General features: G+C 39.9%; 1 protein-coding gene across 1 annotated transcript in view; it reads left to right on the top strand.

The window, feature by feature from the left end:
* The window catches only part of MYO9B (myosin IXB), a 56,549-nt gene that overhangs the window by 11,066 nt on the left and 32,083 nt on the right, over positions 1–13,400 (top strand). Inside the window, exons 3-8 of the mRNA XM_019513648.1 lie at positions 8,774–8,885; positions 10,652–10,714; positions 11,188–11,287; positions 11,992–12,092; positions 12,423–12,552; positions 12,978–13,067. Coding sequence (XP_019369193.1) covers positions 8,774–8,885; positions 10,652–10,714; positions 11,188–11,287; positions 11,992–12,092; positions 12,423–12,552; positions 12,978–13,067 — 596 coding nt within the window. The remainder of the gene's footprint in view (positions 1–8,773; positions 8,886–10,651; positions 10,715–11,187; positions 11,288–11,991; positions 12,093–12,422; positions 12,553–12,977; positions 13,068–13,400) is intronic.

Here is a 13,400-nt window from a genome sequence, read left to right as displayed (position 1 = left end):
CCCCCGCCTCCTTTTGTTAAAATAAATTGAATTTCCAAGTAATTGGTTTATAATATATGTACCACTCCTGGGGGGGAGGATTTTGAGTACATTCTTAGTGTTGTCTCTGAAAATACACTTTGGGGATTGAATTGCTACTTTGAAGACTGCTTCTCAATAGCGTGTTCCTTAATTTCCCATCCTTCCTTGTAATTGAGTTTCTGTGTAAACAGGGCAGATTATTTAGTTCCTTTTGAAATGAGTCTCTGTTTTTGCCTTTTCAGTCTATCTTTTTGGCTTCAAAGATATCAGTTTTAATTGGTCTTAACTTTTTTGCCAGAAATCAACATTTTAAGCCAGGAGAATCATTTGGGTGTTTTGTTGTAGAATACTGGTGGTGTTTGAGGCAAGGGTCATGAAAAACCAGTTATGTGGTTGCACTGAATAAGGCAAACAGGGACTGTTTTAATCAATAAATAGGTCTCTATTGAAATAGTAATTGCTTAGCATAATAATACCCTTTGCATGGTAAGGGCACTATTTGCATGGTAAGGGCAATATTTGAATATTCCTATTATGACCCCCCCCGCCTTTGAGGAGCAGTGGTTAGTTCTCAGCCATAAATATGTGCTTCAGGGAGAAGACCACTGTGTTTGGAAGGGGAGTTTGATTCAGTTTGGTTCAATTACTGTGAAATTTCCAGTGGAAGGCAAAACTTCAGCCACTGGAATACAAGCATAAAATTTGGTCCAGACCTGTATCAGCTAACAGAAAGACCAACACAAATGGTTCCTGCATAATATTTCAGTTTCTCTCCCCCTCTTTTTTTTTTTTTTTACTTTCTAGTTTGGGAGGAGAAACCAGTAACAATGCATGACTAGGAGCAGGAGAAACTCTAAACCTTAAACTTGAAGGGATTCTGTTCAAACAGTATTTAGAAATATTTGAAAAGCATTCCTAGTTCTGTATAATTTTTTGTTGTGATACTGAGGAAATGCTATGAGACCTTTCAAAGAAGTACCTGTGTGACTTTGGAAAATCTTTACAGAACAGGGAGTACGTGCAAGTGTTTCCCCTTGCTTTCTGCTACTTGAAAGCAGAAGTAGAATCATTTGAGGTTTGTTAATAGCTGGAGCTTAAGTTTGCAGTTTTGAACAGAAAACAGGAAGGGGTCACTGTGGAAAGCACTGTTCCATCAGCTGATCTGCGTGCCTTTGATGGAACTGTTAACTGTTTCAGACACTAGTTTATAGGGTATGATACAGCAGAGTTAAATCGCATAAAGGGCCTGAAATCATATTTTTGTGATTATGAACCAAAAGAGAAATGTAAATACTACAAATACAGCAGCTGTAGGTGTAATTGTACTGCAGTCAAAGATAACTGCTACCTTAAGTTTTCTTTAAAAATTGGGATCTTTAGGAGGGTGCTTGCTGGTAAAGCTAAGTGACATGTGCAGTAACCCCTGTGCATTTTCTTCAGCTGTCGTTTGAGCAATCCAGGAAGGCACTTACTAAAGAAACATTTCTGCTCGCTAGAAATACAACTAAAGATTAAAACCTTAACTTGGGAACCTTCTAACTAAGTCTTCTTATAAAGTTAATATTTCGACATATGCTGTCCACGTTAATGAGGTCCTGACTGAAATTCTCAAAGAAACTTCACCTGGTCCAAGGTCTTCTGTCAGTCACATACTAATTCAAAATAAGCTTGTACCTTGACTGAATTTCCATAGAATCCTTCATTTTTTTTTAACAAGTGTAAAAAATTGCAGTACAATTGTATCTCAGAATGTCTTGCAGAGCTAAGCACAAGTGGTCAAGTTTATGGGTTTTTTTTGGAAGTTCCTACACATCAACTTGAAACCAAAAAAGAAGGAAATGAAGCCCTCATGAAAATAACATAAAAGAAAAAGTTAAGGCAGGTTATATGTGCTGAAGGAAGTCAGCAAGACACCTGTAACTCTTAAGTGAATAGAAAGATAGAAAATTTAGATAGAAAATTGGGGAGCTATAATGCTCACCTACTGCAGATAGTGTTGGGAGTAGTGATGGCTACAATACAGACATCTCTTAGATCTTTATAGTAAGTTTTGGATAATAAAATTCTAATAAATATGCGTGTATGCATTATTGCATTCAGTGGGCATGTCCACATGTGACACGACAGTGCAGTAAGAACGAGCGACTGGGCCGTAGCATGTTGCTACTGTGCAGTAGCATTGCCAGGCACTAACCATGACATGGTGCTACTGCACAGTAGCATTGGGAAAAAAACTGTGTGGTGACAGTATTTATGCAAGTACTGAATGACTGAGGAGTAACATCTGCGCAGTCAGCTGTACATTTAGACGCAGTCAGTGTATTGCAGTTGGAGCTGATACAGTGGAGAATTATACATGCCACATTTCTTGTTGTGCATCCACAGATGCATCTCAAGCAGGTCCAAGGAGGTGATCCTCCCCCTCTATGCGGCACTGGTCAGGCTGCAGCTGGAGTACTGCGCCCAGTTCTGGGCGCCGCACTTTAAGAGGGATGTGGACAGCATCGAGAGGGTCCAGAGGAGGGCCACTCGTATGATCAAGGGACAGCAGGGTAGGTCCTATGAGGAAAGGTTGCGGGACCTGAACCTGTTCAGCCTTCAAAAGAGAAGGCTGAGGGGGGATCTTGTGGCCTGTTATAAACTGGTTAGGGGGGATCAGCAGGCGCTAGGGGAGTCCCTGTTCCCCCGAGCGCCGCAAGGAGTGACCAGGAACAATGGTCACAAGCTGGCGGAGGGAAGGTTTAAGTTGGACATCAGGAGGCGCTACTTCACGGTCAGGGCGGCTAGGGTCTGGAACCAGCTTCCAAGTGAGGTGGTGCAGGCTCCCACCCTGGGGGTTTTTAAGAGGAGGTTGGATGACCACCTTACTGGGGTCACTTGACCCCAGTACTGTTTCCTGCCATGGCAGGGGGTCGGACTAGATCTGCTCAGGTCCCTTCCGACCCTAGAAACTATGAAACTAAGTGGGGTTGTGCCCTTCATGCTGAATATTATATTTTTAATAACTACTAAATGGTTAAGTCAAACCTGGTCTTATTAGAAGAGTGCAGTGAAAACTTGAAGATACTCTTCTGAACTAAACTGTTAGGAGCCATAACTGCTTGTCTCCGAGTCAGTAATTTTATACTTGACTACAGTGAATCACTGAATTATTCATGCAACAGAATGATGCAGTAACAGAAATTTCCTTTGAAAATCAGTGCTTCTGAGGATTGTGGCACAGAGCACTTTGGGAGCATGCCTAATCATTGGGGAATATCTTATTTCATTTTTATATTGTTTCAAGTCCTCCTGAAGTTGCTTGCATATGTGAAAGGTAGTGTTAAGGTTAATGAGATCAACCTAACTTTAATTTGGTAGGAGCCTTTAGATGTTGAATTAGAGCTTCCTCTTTTTAGTGACCTGACACTCGGTTACAAGGCATCTGTTCAAAGTCTGACCTTTTCCTAGAGTTCAAGACAATCACGTTGCATATAACATTAAAAAGGTGGATGCCATTATTGTATTTAACAGTTACTGTAGAATGTTCTAAAACTTGCATGCTCCTAGAAAGTCTGTTTGGAGGCTTGAAAGTAAACTTCTTTTCCTCAACAAATCTTTTTTCTCTATGTTGTGTATAGACCAGGCTAGTAGCTTCACTTCTTGTGAATGATGAGTGTGTTGAAGCATGTAATCTTTTGTTCACAATATCCAAACTTTGAGAAAATGGGCTATGACTACAGCTCACAGAGGTGATTTTTTTTTTTTTTTTTTTTTTAATGCTCCTTGCAGTTACCTTCTCAAACATCTGAGGCATTAAATATACCAAACTGAGATGCTGATGGCAATTGAAATGTTAAGTACGTTGTGTGTAGTCCTTAATAGAAAGGCAGTCTTAGGTTTATCATGGGTGACCTGCTGAGTCCCTTCCAACACTCATGTTCTATGAAACCATTTAGAGAATCTGCAGCATGTGGCAGAGAAGTCCTCTGGGCAGGTGGTAGAGGGAAATGGGGAAGTGAGGTTATGCCCTGTTCGAGGTAACTACCCTGCAGCTTTTTACTCTTAATAAAACATCTTAATTTTATATTTCAAAGATTAATAATAGTTAGAACTACTTTCTAGTATGGACAGTTGCTAGAAAAAATAATAAGACTAAGATGTGGTTCAAAAATGTTAATATATACATGTAAGCATGTTATAGAATAAGCTCCCAGGATATGCAAAACTGATCCGATTTGGACTGTTTATTCTAACTTCTGCAGTAGCCTTGTTTAAACTGGAATAGGACCAGGTTCAGGAAGGCCTTATCTTCATGACTTAGCTTGGAACCTTCCAGAAAGTTCTGTATTGTCAGTTTTGCAAGGAAAATGCTCTTCAAGTAGACCGCAGACCTCAAATGCAAAGTGTAAAATGTATTCCAGAGACTTTTTCCTGGTTCCCTCAAGTGCGCACACATTTAATTTGCAACTGTTTCCCCGTAAAAACTAGAGATGCACTGATGCATTGGTTTCATATTAGGTCCACCCCACTTCTGGCCCCAGGATTGCATTCAGCACCATGGCTGGGCAGCGCCTGCCCCTGCCCCACTCCCTCCCTCACTTTGGGAGCCTTGATCTGCCCCTTTCACCCCCGCAGGCTTACCGGCTGGATGCTGCTCTCCACCCTGCAGGGCTGCATTCCTGTAAACGGCTATCGGATCTGCATTGGGTGATACGCCTGGTTAATAATTGTCCATCAGTATCTGCCAAGAAAATCTCTTTCGGTGCACCCCTAATAAAAAACCATTTTTGGCAAACTAGCTTACATAAATTGCAAGTAAAAGTAATTGTTAAAAACCTGCTTTTGGATGAATCGGCTAAATATCAAACCACCTTCTGAAAGAGTGTACTGATGTGTGTTAGTCTCTGAAATTTGTTAAAGCAGTTACCTTCCTAATAGACTAAAAGTAATAAAGCTCACTTCCCTCTGAAGTGGATGATGGTAATGGTGACTGTGGAACAGATGGAGGTACTTCAGTTGTGCTGCAATTTGGATTTTTCTCTTCATTTAATCAGATGGCTTTCAGGTATCTCCAGGAAATTGCGGTGAAATAAAATGGCATTCAGTGTATTTTTTGGCACTTGGGTAATGTGGTCCTGCAGACACCTCCGGGCAGTTTTTCTCCCCAAAGGATGATTCTAAGTAAGTTCAGCCAAGCTGTTACTGTTGTCTGTAGGCACTTCCATTATCTGTCAACTTCTAAAGAAAGTTGATGTAAAAAGGAACTCATTATCCTGAAAGCAGAACCATGAAAGGAGCTAGCTCACCGGGGATGCGATTGCTACATTTCACTTCTAAGGCTTGCCCCTGGAAATAGACATTTGAGTAAAGGAGTGGGAGCACAGCCAGGCTTCTTTCTGTCTCCTCTGCTCTAGCTCTGCATGGCTTGTGGTCTTGGTGTGAGAATCGGGCCTGGGCTAAGGGATACCTCAGCATTGGGTTCTATTTGCATTTGCCACAAAAGCCCGCATAATGTATTTAGTGGGTGTAAGCTATGTTGATCTATTTAAGGTAAAGAGGCAGTTTTGAGACCATTATCTGTGTACATCTTTAAACACGACCATAGTCAGAAAACAGATGGGACTTCCTTTTTCCTTTGACTTGAAGCTCACTAGTTTCTCATGTATATGACAAAAGGGGAGCTTTGGGGTTTTTATCTTGCTAGTTAGATCTTTTTGAACATAGGTGCATTTGCCACTTGCCTTGTTGAGATTTCCCCAGTTGTTGAAACATTATGCATTGCTCCCACCTTTTAGCTTTTTGCTGGCCTAGGTTGTCCTACTTTCTCCAGTTCTCTTGCTATATCTCGGTCTCTCTCTCTTTGTTCATCTTAGTCTGACAATTCTTGCTTTACCCTGTAACATCTGCTTTTGCTAGCGTGGTTCTTCTACTTTGGTCATTCACCATATGCATCAGTAGTATTCTGCATAGGCTTGGTTTAGTCTTTAGTCTCTCTTGAAGGACAAGGGTGAATTCTAAAGAGACTAGAATGTTATAGTAGTGGCTAGTAGTTGTGGTGGTTTTGCCCTCCTTGACTTTTGATGCATTTTGGAAATATACGGAAGGTTTTTGCGGGACTGTCAGCAGGAGGTTTCTGTTGTGGTGTTCCAGCCCCGCAACACAACACCCAGCATGTGCTCTGCTGCTGTGCTGGCTTACTGGAACAGGAGGACTCTCAAACTATGCTGTCTTTCCAGAACAGCCACTCCATAATAACAGAAAGCTAAAATAGCAAGTGAATTTATTTGTTGCTAGGATAAGGATGTGGTAGGTCCATAAATTAATGACCCTTAACTGGCAAATTTAGGAAATCTCATATTCCAAATGATGTTAAAATGTTCAGATTCTTGACAAGAAAATGTAGCTTCTGTGTATACTGTTTATGCTCTCCATGAAACAGAGTAGGATGAAGGAAAGGGACAGTAAGAAACATACTGGAGCGGCATTTTGTGATTTGGGTTGAAGGCCAAACCACTCACTATTTTGAATTTTTTGACTATTTGAAGTCTGTAAAGGGGACCAATCTCTGTAATTTGCCATGACAGACTCAGTAAGCATGGGGGTTTTAGAGGAGGGTATTTTTAGATCTGCTTTGGAGAATTTGCTGTGTTCTTAGACTAAATACCAGACACGTGGGGTCATCTGAGCCACTGGGTAGTTTTAAAACATATGCATTGCTTACATGAGTAATCACTAAGTCGTCAGGAAACCAGAATTATGAGATTACTAATCAATTTACTAATCAACTCTTTGGTACGCAGTTGCTTTTAAATAGCTTGTATGTATGCAAATCTGGTATTCTCTGTGTGTTTCTATTATTTTTAAACTTCTTGTTAAACGTTTGTTTTTTCACTACAGAGTAGTAGGTCCGCAGATCCCGTAAAGTAGGTTTTTCCTTAGTTTTGCAAGTTGGAAGAGCTTTAATAATGATTCCTATTTCTCTAAACAAAAAGTAATGTGTGATCACACCGAGTCTCTGGAAGAGGAGCAGGCTGTAATTTCCATGCAGTGGGTGGTTCTTTGTTCTGATATCAGAAGACTTCCCTCTTAAGTCTTGATTGGCTTCAGCTCTGTTAACTAAAATGAGTTGACTACAACCAATGCAAAATTAATATTAGAATAGGTTAACTGTATGTTTTCTCAGAGACTTGTACCTGTGTGTGGAGAACAATTAAAGAAATAAAATTAAGAATAGCTTGCTGGCTTATAGCTACAAGATAAGTTTGAGACATTCTGGCAACACATCAGCATAATTGCATGCAATTTATAGCAAGCCTGAAGTATCATAATAGCTGCTCTGTTGTACACAATTTCCATGGATGTAAACATGAATTGACTTCAAGAAAGAAATCGCTTTCGGGATTGAATATCTTTCTTGTGTCATATGGAGCTGGTTACTCTAGGGTCAGGGAAAGAGACAAGTCATGACTTAGAGGGTCAAATGCTGATGTCAGTATCTGGCACGCTAAAGATGTCTGACCGTCAGAAAATTCCATGAATTTGTTCTCTATTGGGAGGCATGTTTCCTTTGAGACATCTTAGCTGGTGTTGCTTAAAGTTTTCACAGGAAATGTTTGGGACGGAATTGTCGGCTGGTAATGTTCGCACTGAGTGGTGCATTGTTTGCTAAACTGCTGCCTTTTGCATTGGATTTTTCGCTGTATTACGTCATCTCTCTCCAGGTTAATAAAATTACAAGGTTCCCTTCAACCTACTGCAAATATGGGATCTTAGTTCGGTTTCATTTCCTTTTGTTACCTCTGCTGTTTTGTTCCTTTTGTTACCTCTTCTAAGAAATCTGTCAAAATTCTCTTTGATTCAGTTGCCAAATTGCTGACACTTTAGTTGGATATTAGGGTTATAATTAGATGAAACCATTTTCAGCACGTGGACAAATTTTATTGAACTGTTGCTGCAGACATTTGGCAAGCATCAAATAAGTGTTCTTGAAAAGAGTTCCCAACTTACAGCTTTCAATGATACACAAAGTTAAGTGTGTGTGTGTAGTTTAACGGTGCTGGATGGGAGGGTATTTGAACCAGAATCTCCTCCTGAAAGCCCTGCATGTCTTTTCATAACAGATCTTTATAAATTTAAAAATCATTCTTTAGGTTCAGAGGAGTGAAAAGTCTGGTTGATTCGGAGCAATTCCAAAATGAATTTGAAGAAGTATAACTTTTTTCTTTGAACTTTTGCCTTGCCTATTTCATACAAAATTAATCTGACTCCCTGGGAATTAAATTGACTATATTTGCAGAACTGACTTTAATATTATATTTGCTGTTAAAGTAATTATGTGGCTTGTTTTGTCAAGGGATTTATTTTTGAGAAAAAGACTCACTTGCTATATGGTTTTGAGTTTTGATTTCAAGAGGCAATTCTGTCATCGTTGCAGCATTCTTTCACTGACAAAGACCGTTCTTTAAGCCCATGCTTGCTTTCTGATGATTCAGCCTGTTGACCTGAGGTTCCAGGGGACATTCAGTTAGCTTTAGGTTGGTTAGTTGTAGTGCATATTAAAGTAATTTCTAATTTCCTCACGGTTCCAAATGCTGTGCTGGACCTGGCATAATCTATGTACATGTGTGCACATCTGAGAAACAACACTGGTCTCTGATGCTCTTGAACCGCGTATGTTTTGCTCTTTCCATCATATTTTGGGTGTGGAGTGCCAACTAGCAATTCGAGTGAGTACATAGCTCTTAACCTGTTTCACTGAAAATAGATTTATTCTCTGTGTTGATGCAGGCATTTGGCAATGCAAAAACAGCTCATAACAACAACTCCAGTCGTTTTGGAAAATTCATTCAAGTCAACTATTTGGAGAATGGTGTTGTCAGAGGGTAAGTGTGACATGAAGTTTTTTCTAGAGTTGAACTGTCAATATTGTGGAGATATTTGTGTGTGTTAAAAGTGGCTTTCCACATAGGTGTTTTTCATGCCTGAACAATCTTCTACTTCAGGTCACCTCGGGACCTAAGAGAGGACATTTTGTGTCCGAAACCATGTCTAACATCTCTCCCAAGCGTACAGTTGGTCCAATAAAAGATATCTCCAGGAAATCCTTGCCTCTTGCATATTGATATGCTTTTAATTTCCTTGAAGTCACAAACCATGCACAAATTCAGTAACTACTTATATAAATACAGCTGTGTAATAGGCACTAGGGGCGCTGACAGACATGGGAAAAAACCCCCCAGCACTTTATCAGAAGAGGCAACATGTTAGTTTGACCCGGCTCTGCAGCATCTGTATAGATCGGGCGCTTCGGTGCAGCTTTTTGGCGCTTTTATCTAAAACCGATTCAATCTAACACGATCCCTCTTCTGGGCATGCACTGTGCTTGGTGCAGAGGTGCACTGAGCTTAAAACAATGCTTTTTTTTTTTTTTTTTTTAAATTCACGTCTATAATCAGCCATAATGTGCAATAGTCTTCTATAGGTTTGCTCATTCAGTGGTGGCGTAATTTTATATCAATCATATAAATGGCTGTTAGTTACAGTAATAATCTAATTCTGGATCTTTTTTTGCAAGTAAATAGTTTTGTCCAATAATTCATTACCTGTCAGGTGAGAAGGCCTTGTATCTCATTCTTTAGCCTTATTGTGTAAGTGTTAGTATTTAGTACCATGTATCTGCAGAGCATGTAGTAGTATCACTTTTTTGCAACATATTCACGCTTCTGCATTAAGGGCAATATGATCGAATATTGACCAGAACTTGTGCCCGCCCTGTAGTGCCATTCTAGCAGTGTATAATGAAAGGATATGCTCCAGCGTATCCTTTCATTGATGCATTTGGTTTATATCACTGCTTTTCCTTAAGCATCAGATGTAAACACATGCTAATTCTGTCAGACAAACAATTGTTTGAGTATTTTTCAGGAGTAAAACTGGCATATTTACAGATGAGGTCACCCCAGCTTAAGGGATTGGTACTATGTGAACCCATTTGTTCTCTGTCTGCAGCCTGAGAAAAAGGCTACTCTAGCTTTGGTCTTGCTTTTTGTCCACTTGTATACCTACTGGAAGAGGGAATTATTCTTTAGGCGTTTACTCTACAGTTTTTTGCTGGTGGGTGCCGTCTAATATTGGTCACCAAACTCACAGTTTGGCAACAGTGCGTTTCTTTTGTTTTCTTTGCACTTCGTGGGTTTTTCCTTTTGCCTCTGACTAGCATCTGTTTAGTAAAATCAAGCTAGTGTAAGAGTGGTGTTGTAGCCTTGACGGTCCAGTAATTATGCAAGAGGCAAGGATTTCTTAACGTGCTATCTTTTATTAATGAAGTTGAAGCATATTGAATAATTGTGATTTTTGAAAAAAAACAAAACCCAAAACAACCAATCTGCTCAGTTTGAACTGGCTTTTCTTTCATATCTGCTAAGACAGAGTAGTGAAGGACTAAATGTTTGACAGCATCCTCCTAAATGTAGCGCTGTACGTGGTAAGTTTTTGACTAGTAGCGATAGCAGTAAGGCCCCCTTCACAATGAACTTTGTATATGAAAATAGCCTAAAGCCATTTGGAAACAGTTGCTTAGTGTTTTGGTATCCAGGTGCTCACGTTTGCATTTCCTCCATTCATGTTTTGTTTCTTTTGGGTCTTTTAGGGCTGTTGTTGAAAAATATCTGCTTGAAAAATCTCGTCTGGTCTCTCAGGAAAAAGATGAAAGGTGAGAGGAATTTTGTAGTGCATGCTCTGTATTCAAATGTCTCTCCTAAACGCAATGATACACACCTCTCTTAGCAAACTATATAGTGAGTTTCCACCTAAATGACTGGGACTAATTCTCCTAACAGGAAGAATCTCCCAGGGAGCTGCTCTAGGGCACCCTGTGCAGTGTGAATTCACTCGAGCTCCCTGTGCACCTGGACTCTTAACACACACAACGTGCCAGTAGCTTACCATGAAAGTTCCCTTGCACTTTCAGTATATGCTAAGCGTGTTTGCACACAGTTAGTGCAAAGTAGCTGATGGTCTGAAAATATACGTTCTAGATTACTGTGCACTAACTACCCTGATGATCACAGTAAAAGGTTTAATACAGTACGTATGTGAAAGGGTGCTCAGAAATTCGTATTCTTTATCAAAGAAAAGTTGGCATCATGATGTCTTTATTAAACAGACATATTTTTGATACTGTAGGAACTACCATGTGTTTTATTATTTGTTACTTGGAGTGAGTGAGGAAGAACGCAAAGAATTTCACCTCAAGCAACCTGAAGATTATTTCTACCTCAATCAGGTAATCAGTGATTGGGGGAGGGGGGGAGTGACATTCTGACAACAAAAATGGTGTCTGTCCCTGGTGTTAAAATGAAGGGCACCAAGACAGGTGATTTTTATTTCCCTCTGTGGTGTGACGATTCTCTGGAAACGCTAGTTGGTTTATAAGGCTTTTTTAACAAAATATTGCTTTTTTGCTGCACAGCAATTCTAGCGACACTACAAATTCTTATACAGACAACTCGCATTCATCACAGAGCTCCAGATATATTTCTCTTCTCTCTGTAGAAGAGACTTAACTTTCATCAACCTTATCTCCTTTTTAGTTTTGTAGGCCACCTGAGAGACAGCCGGCCTTAAGGATGAATCTGACTATCTTGTGAACTGGATGCAAAATTCCTTTTGTAGAACTGTTTGTGATTTCAAGCTCAAGATTTGTTGTTAGACTGCTTCGTGTTTACAGTGTTAGGTAACTGGTGATTATAACATCATTCACCTGGAGACTGGTTGGGAAGGGGGAAACAGACTATACATTTAAAGCAGTGTAGTAGTCTAGCTGATACAAAAAAAGGGACATACACAACTCCAGATTTTGCCAGAAAACAGGAGTGTCTATGGGCCTGCACTTTGTTTCTTTTTTATTCATAAGAAAGGTAACTCAAGGGCCCGTGTCTGTATCTCTGCTATATATTTGAACCTGATTGTTGTGGGGCTTTTTCATAGCATAACTTGAAAATTGAAGATGGCGAAGATCTGCAACATGATTTTGAAAGATTAAAACAAGCTATGGAAATGGTTGGCTTTCTTCCTGCAACAAAAAAGCAGTAAGTGGAATTGTTTAGCTCTTTTATGTGAGCAGTTTGTTAGTGCTTGCTTGCATTTCTGTGAAATTGCTTAGTAGTCTGTTATGAACTACACAGAACAGTTTGGTGTCCCGTACAATAATTTGTAAATCAGCAAAGCTGTATTTGTTCAAAGCCTGACACACAAACTAGGAGAACGGTGGGCTTTTTCTTATATGGGTTGCCATAAGCCAACTTTATTCAGTCTCCATCTTTTTTCCAGTAGATTTGGCTATTGTCCTGTGGCTCTATTTAATACTTGTTAATGAAACAAACACTTTTAAAAAAGTCACTGCTGTTTTTATTTTTCAGAATCTTTTCAGTGCTTTCAGCTATTCTCTATTTGGGTAATGTTACCTACAAGAAGAAAGCCACAGGTCGGGATGAAGGGTTAGAAGTGGGACCCCCTGAAGTACTGGACATCCTCTCTCAGCTTTTAAAGGTAGAGTATCCCTTTCATGCGTTCCATAACCATTAAGTAAGCTAATGGCATGCTGTAGCTAAAGGTGGGCATGTTCCAGGCCTGGGATAGGAGGCCTGTGAAGGAAGAGAGATGGTTTGCTGAGTTGAATGTAAATGTTTTTGGAGAATTTTTTATGCTGTGAAGGAGAAAGAGAGAAAATACATCTCAAAAGATGGGAATAGTTAGGTCTGGTTATGGTGTCAGCTCTCCAATTGGATGGAAATACATCCCTAGCATGTGAAGGGAAAGGATGTCAAGGAATTCAGAAATATGAAAATTGTCAGCCAGCCACAGCTGTAGCTTTTGTCCTTGGGTTTGGGTTTCCAAAGCTATCTGAGGAGATGATAACTACTTAGGTTGCCACCGGTGGCTAATAACTCTGTTTTCCACTTTATTTTTTGAAGGTCAAACGAGAACTTTTAGTGGAAGTGCTGACAAAAAGAAAAACAGTGACAGCCAATGACAAGCTTGTCCTGCCGTATAGTCTTAATGAGGTGAGTCCAAGGACACAAGCAGGGAGGCTTTAGTCAGTAGCCTTGCAGGTGACCTTATTGTTACTCAGTTGATTAATGCTAGAAAATTGACTTGGGAGTTTCCTCAATTTTCAAAAGCCAGAAAATGGCCCCTGATTACATCTTGGCTGTAAAATATCACATCACATACAACATGGCAGTAGGAATTTACTTTATTCACTTAAATATATTTTAATGGATACTGCCCAAACCCTGGTGTCAACTATTGAAAAAGTGATGCATTAAACCTCCTAGCCCTACCATATTCAGTCAGGGGTATTACCTGCTTGTGACTTTTTTTTTTTTTTTTTTTTT

Source organism: Gavialis gangeticus, unplaced genomic scaffold (genome assembly GCF_001723915.1).
Source record: "Gavialis gangeticus isolate Ggan-Ray unplaced genomic scaffold, GavGan_comp1, whole genome shotgun sequence".
Taxonomy (NCBI): Eukaryota; Metazoa; Chordata; order Crocodylia; family Gavialidae; genus Gavialis; species Gavialis gangeticus.
The sequence above is the reverse complement of the archived record's forward strand: the minus strand, read 5'-3'. Positions and strand labels throughout refer to the sequence as shown.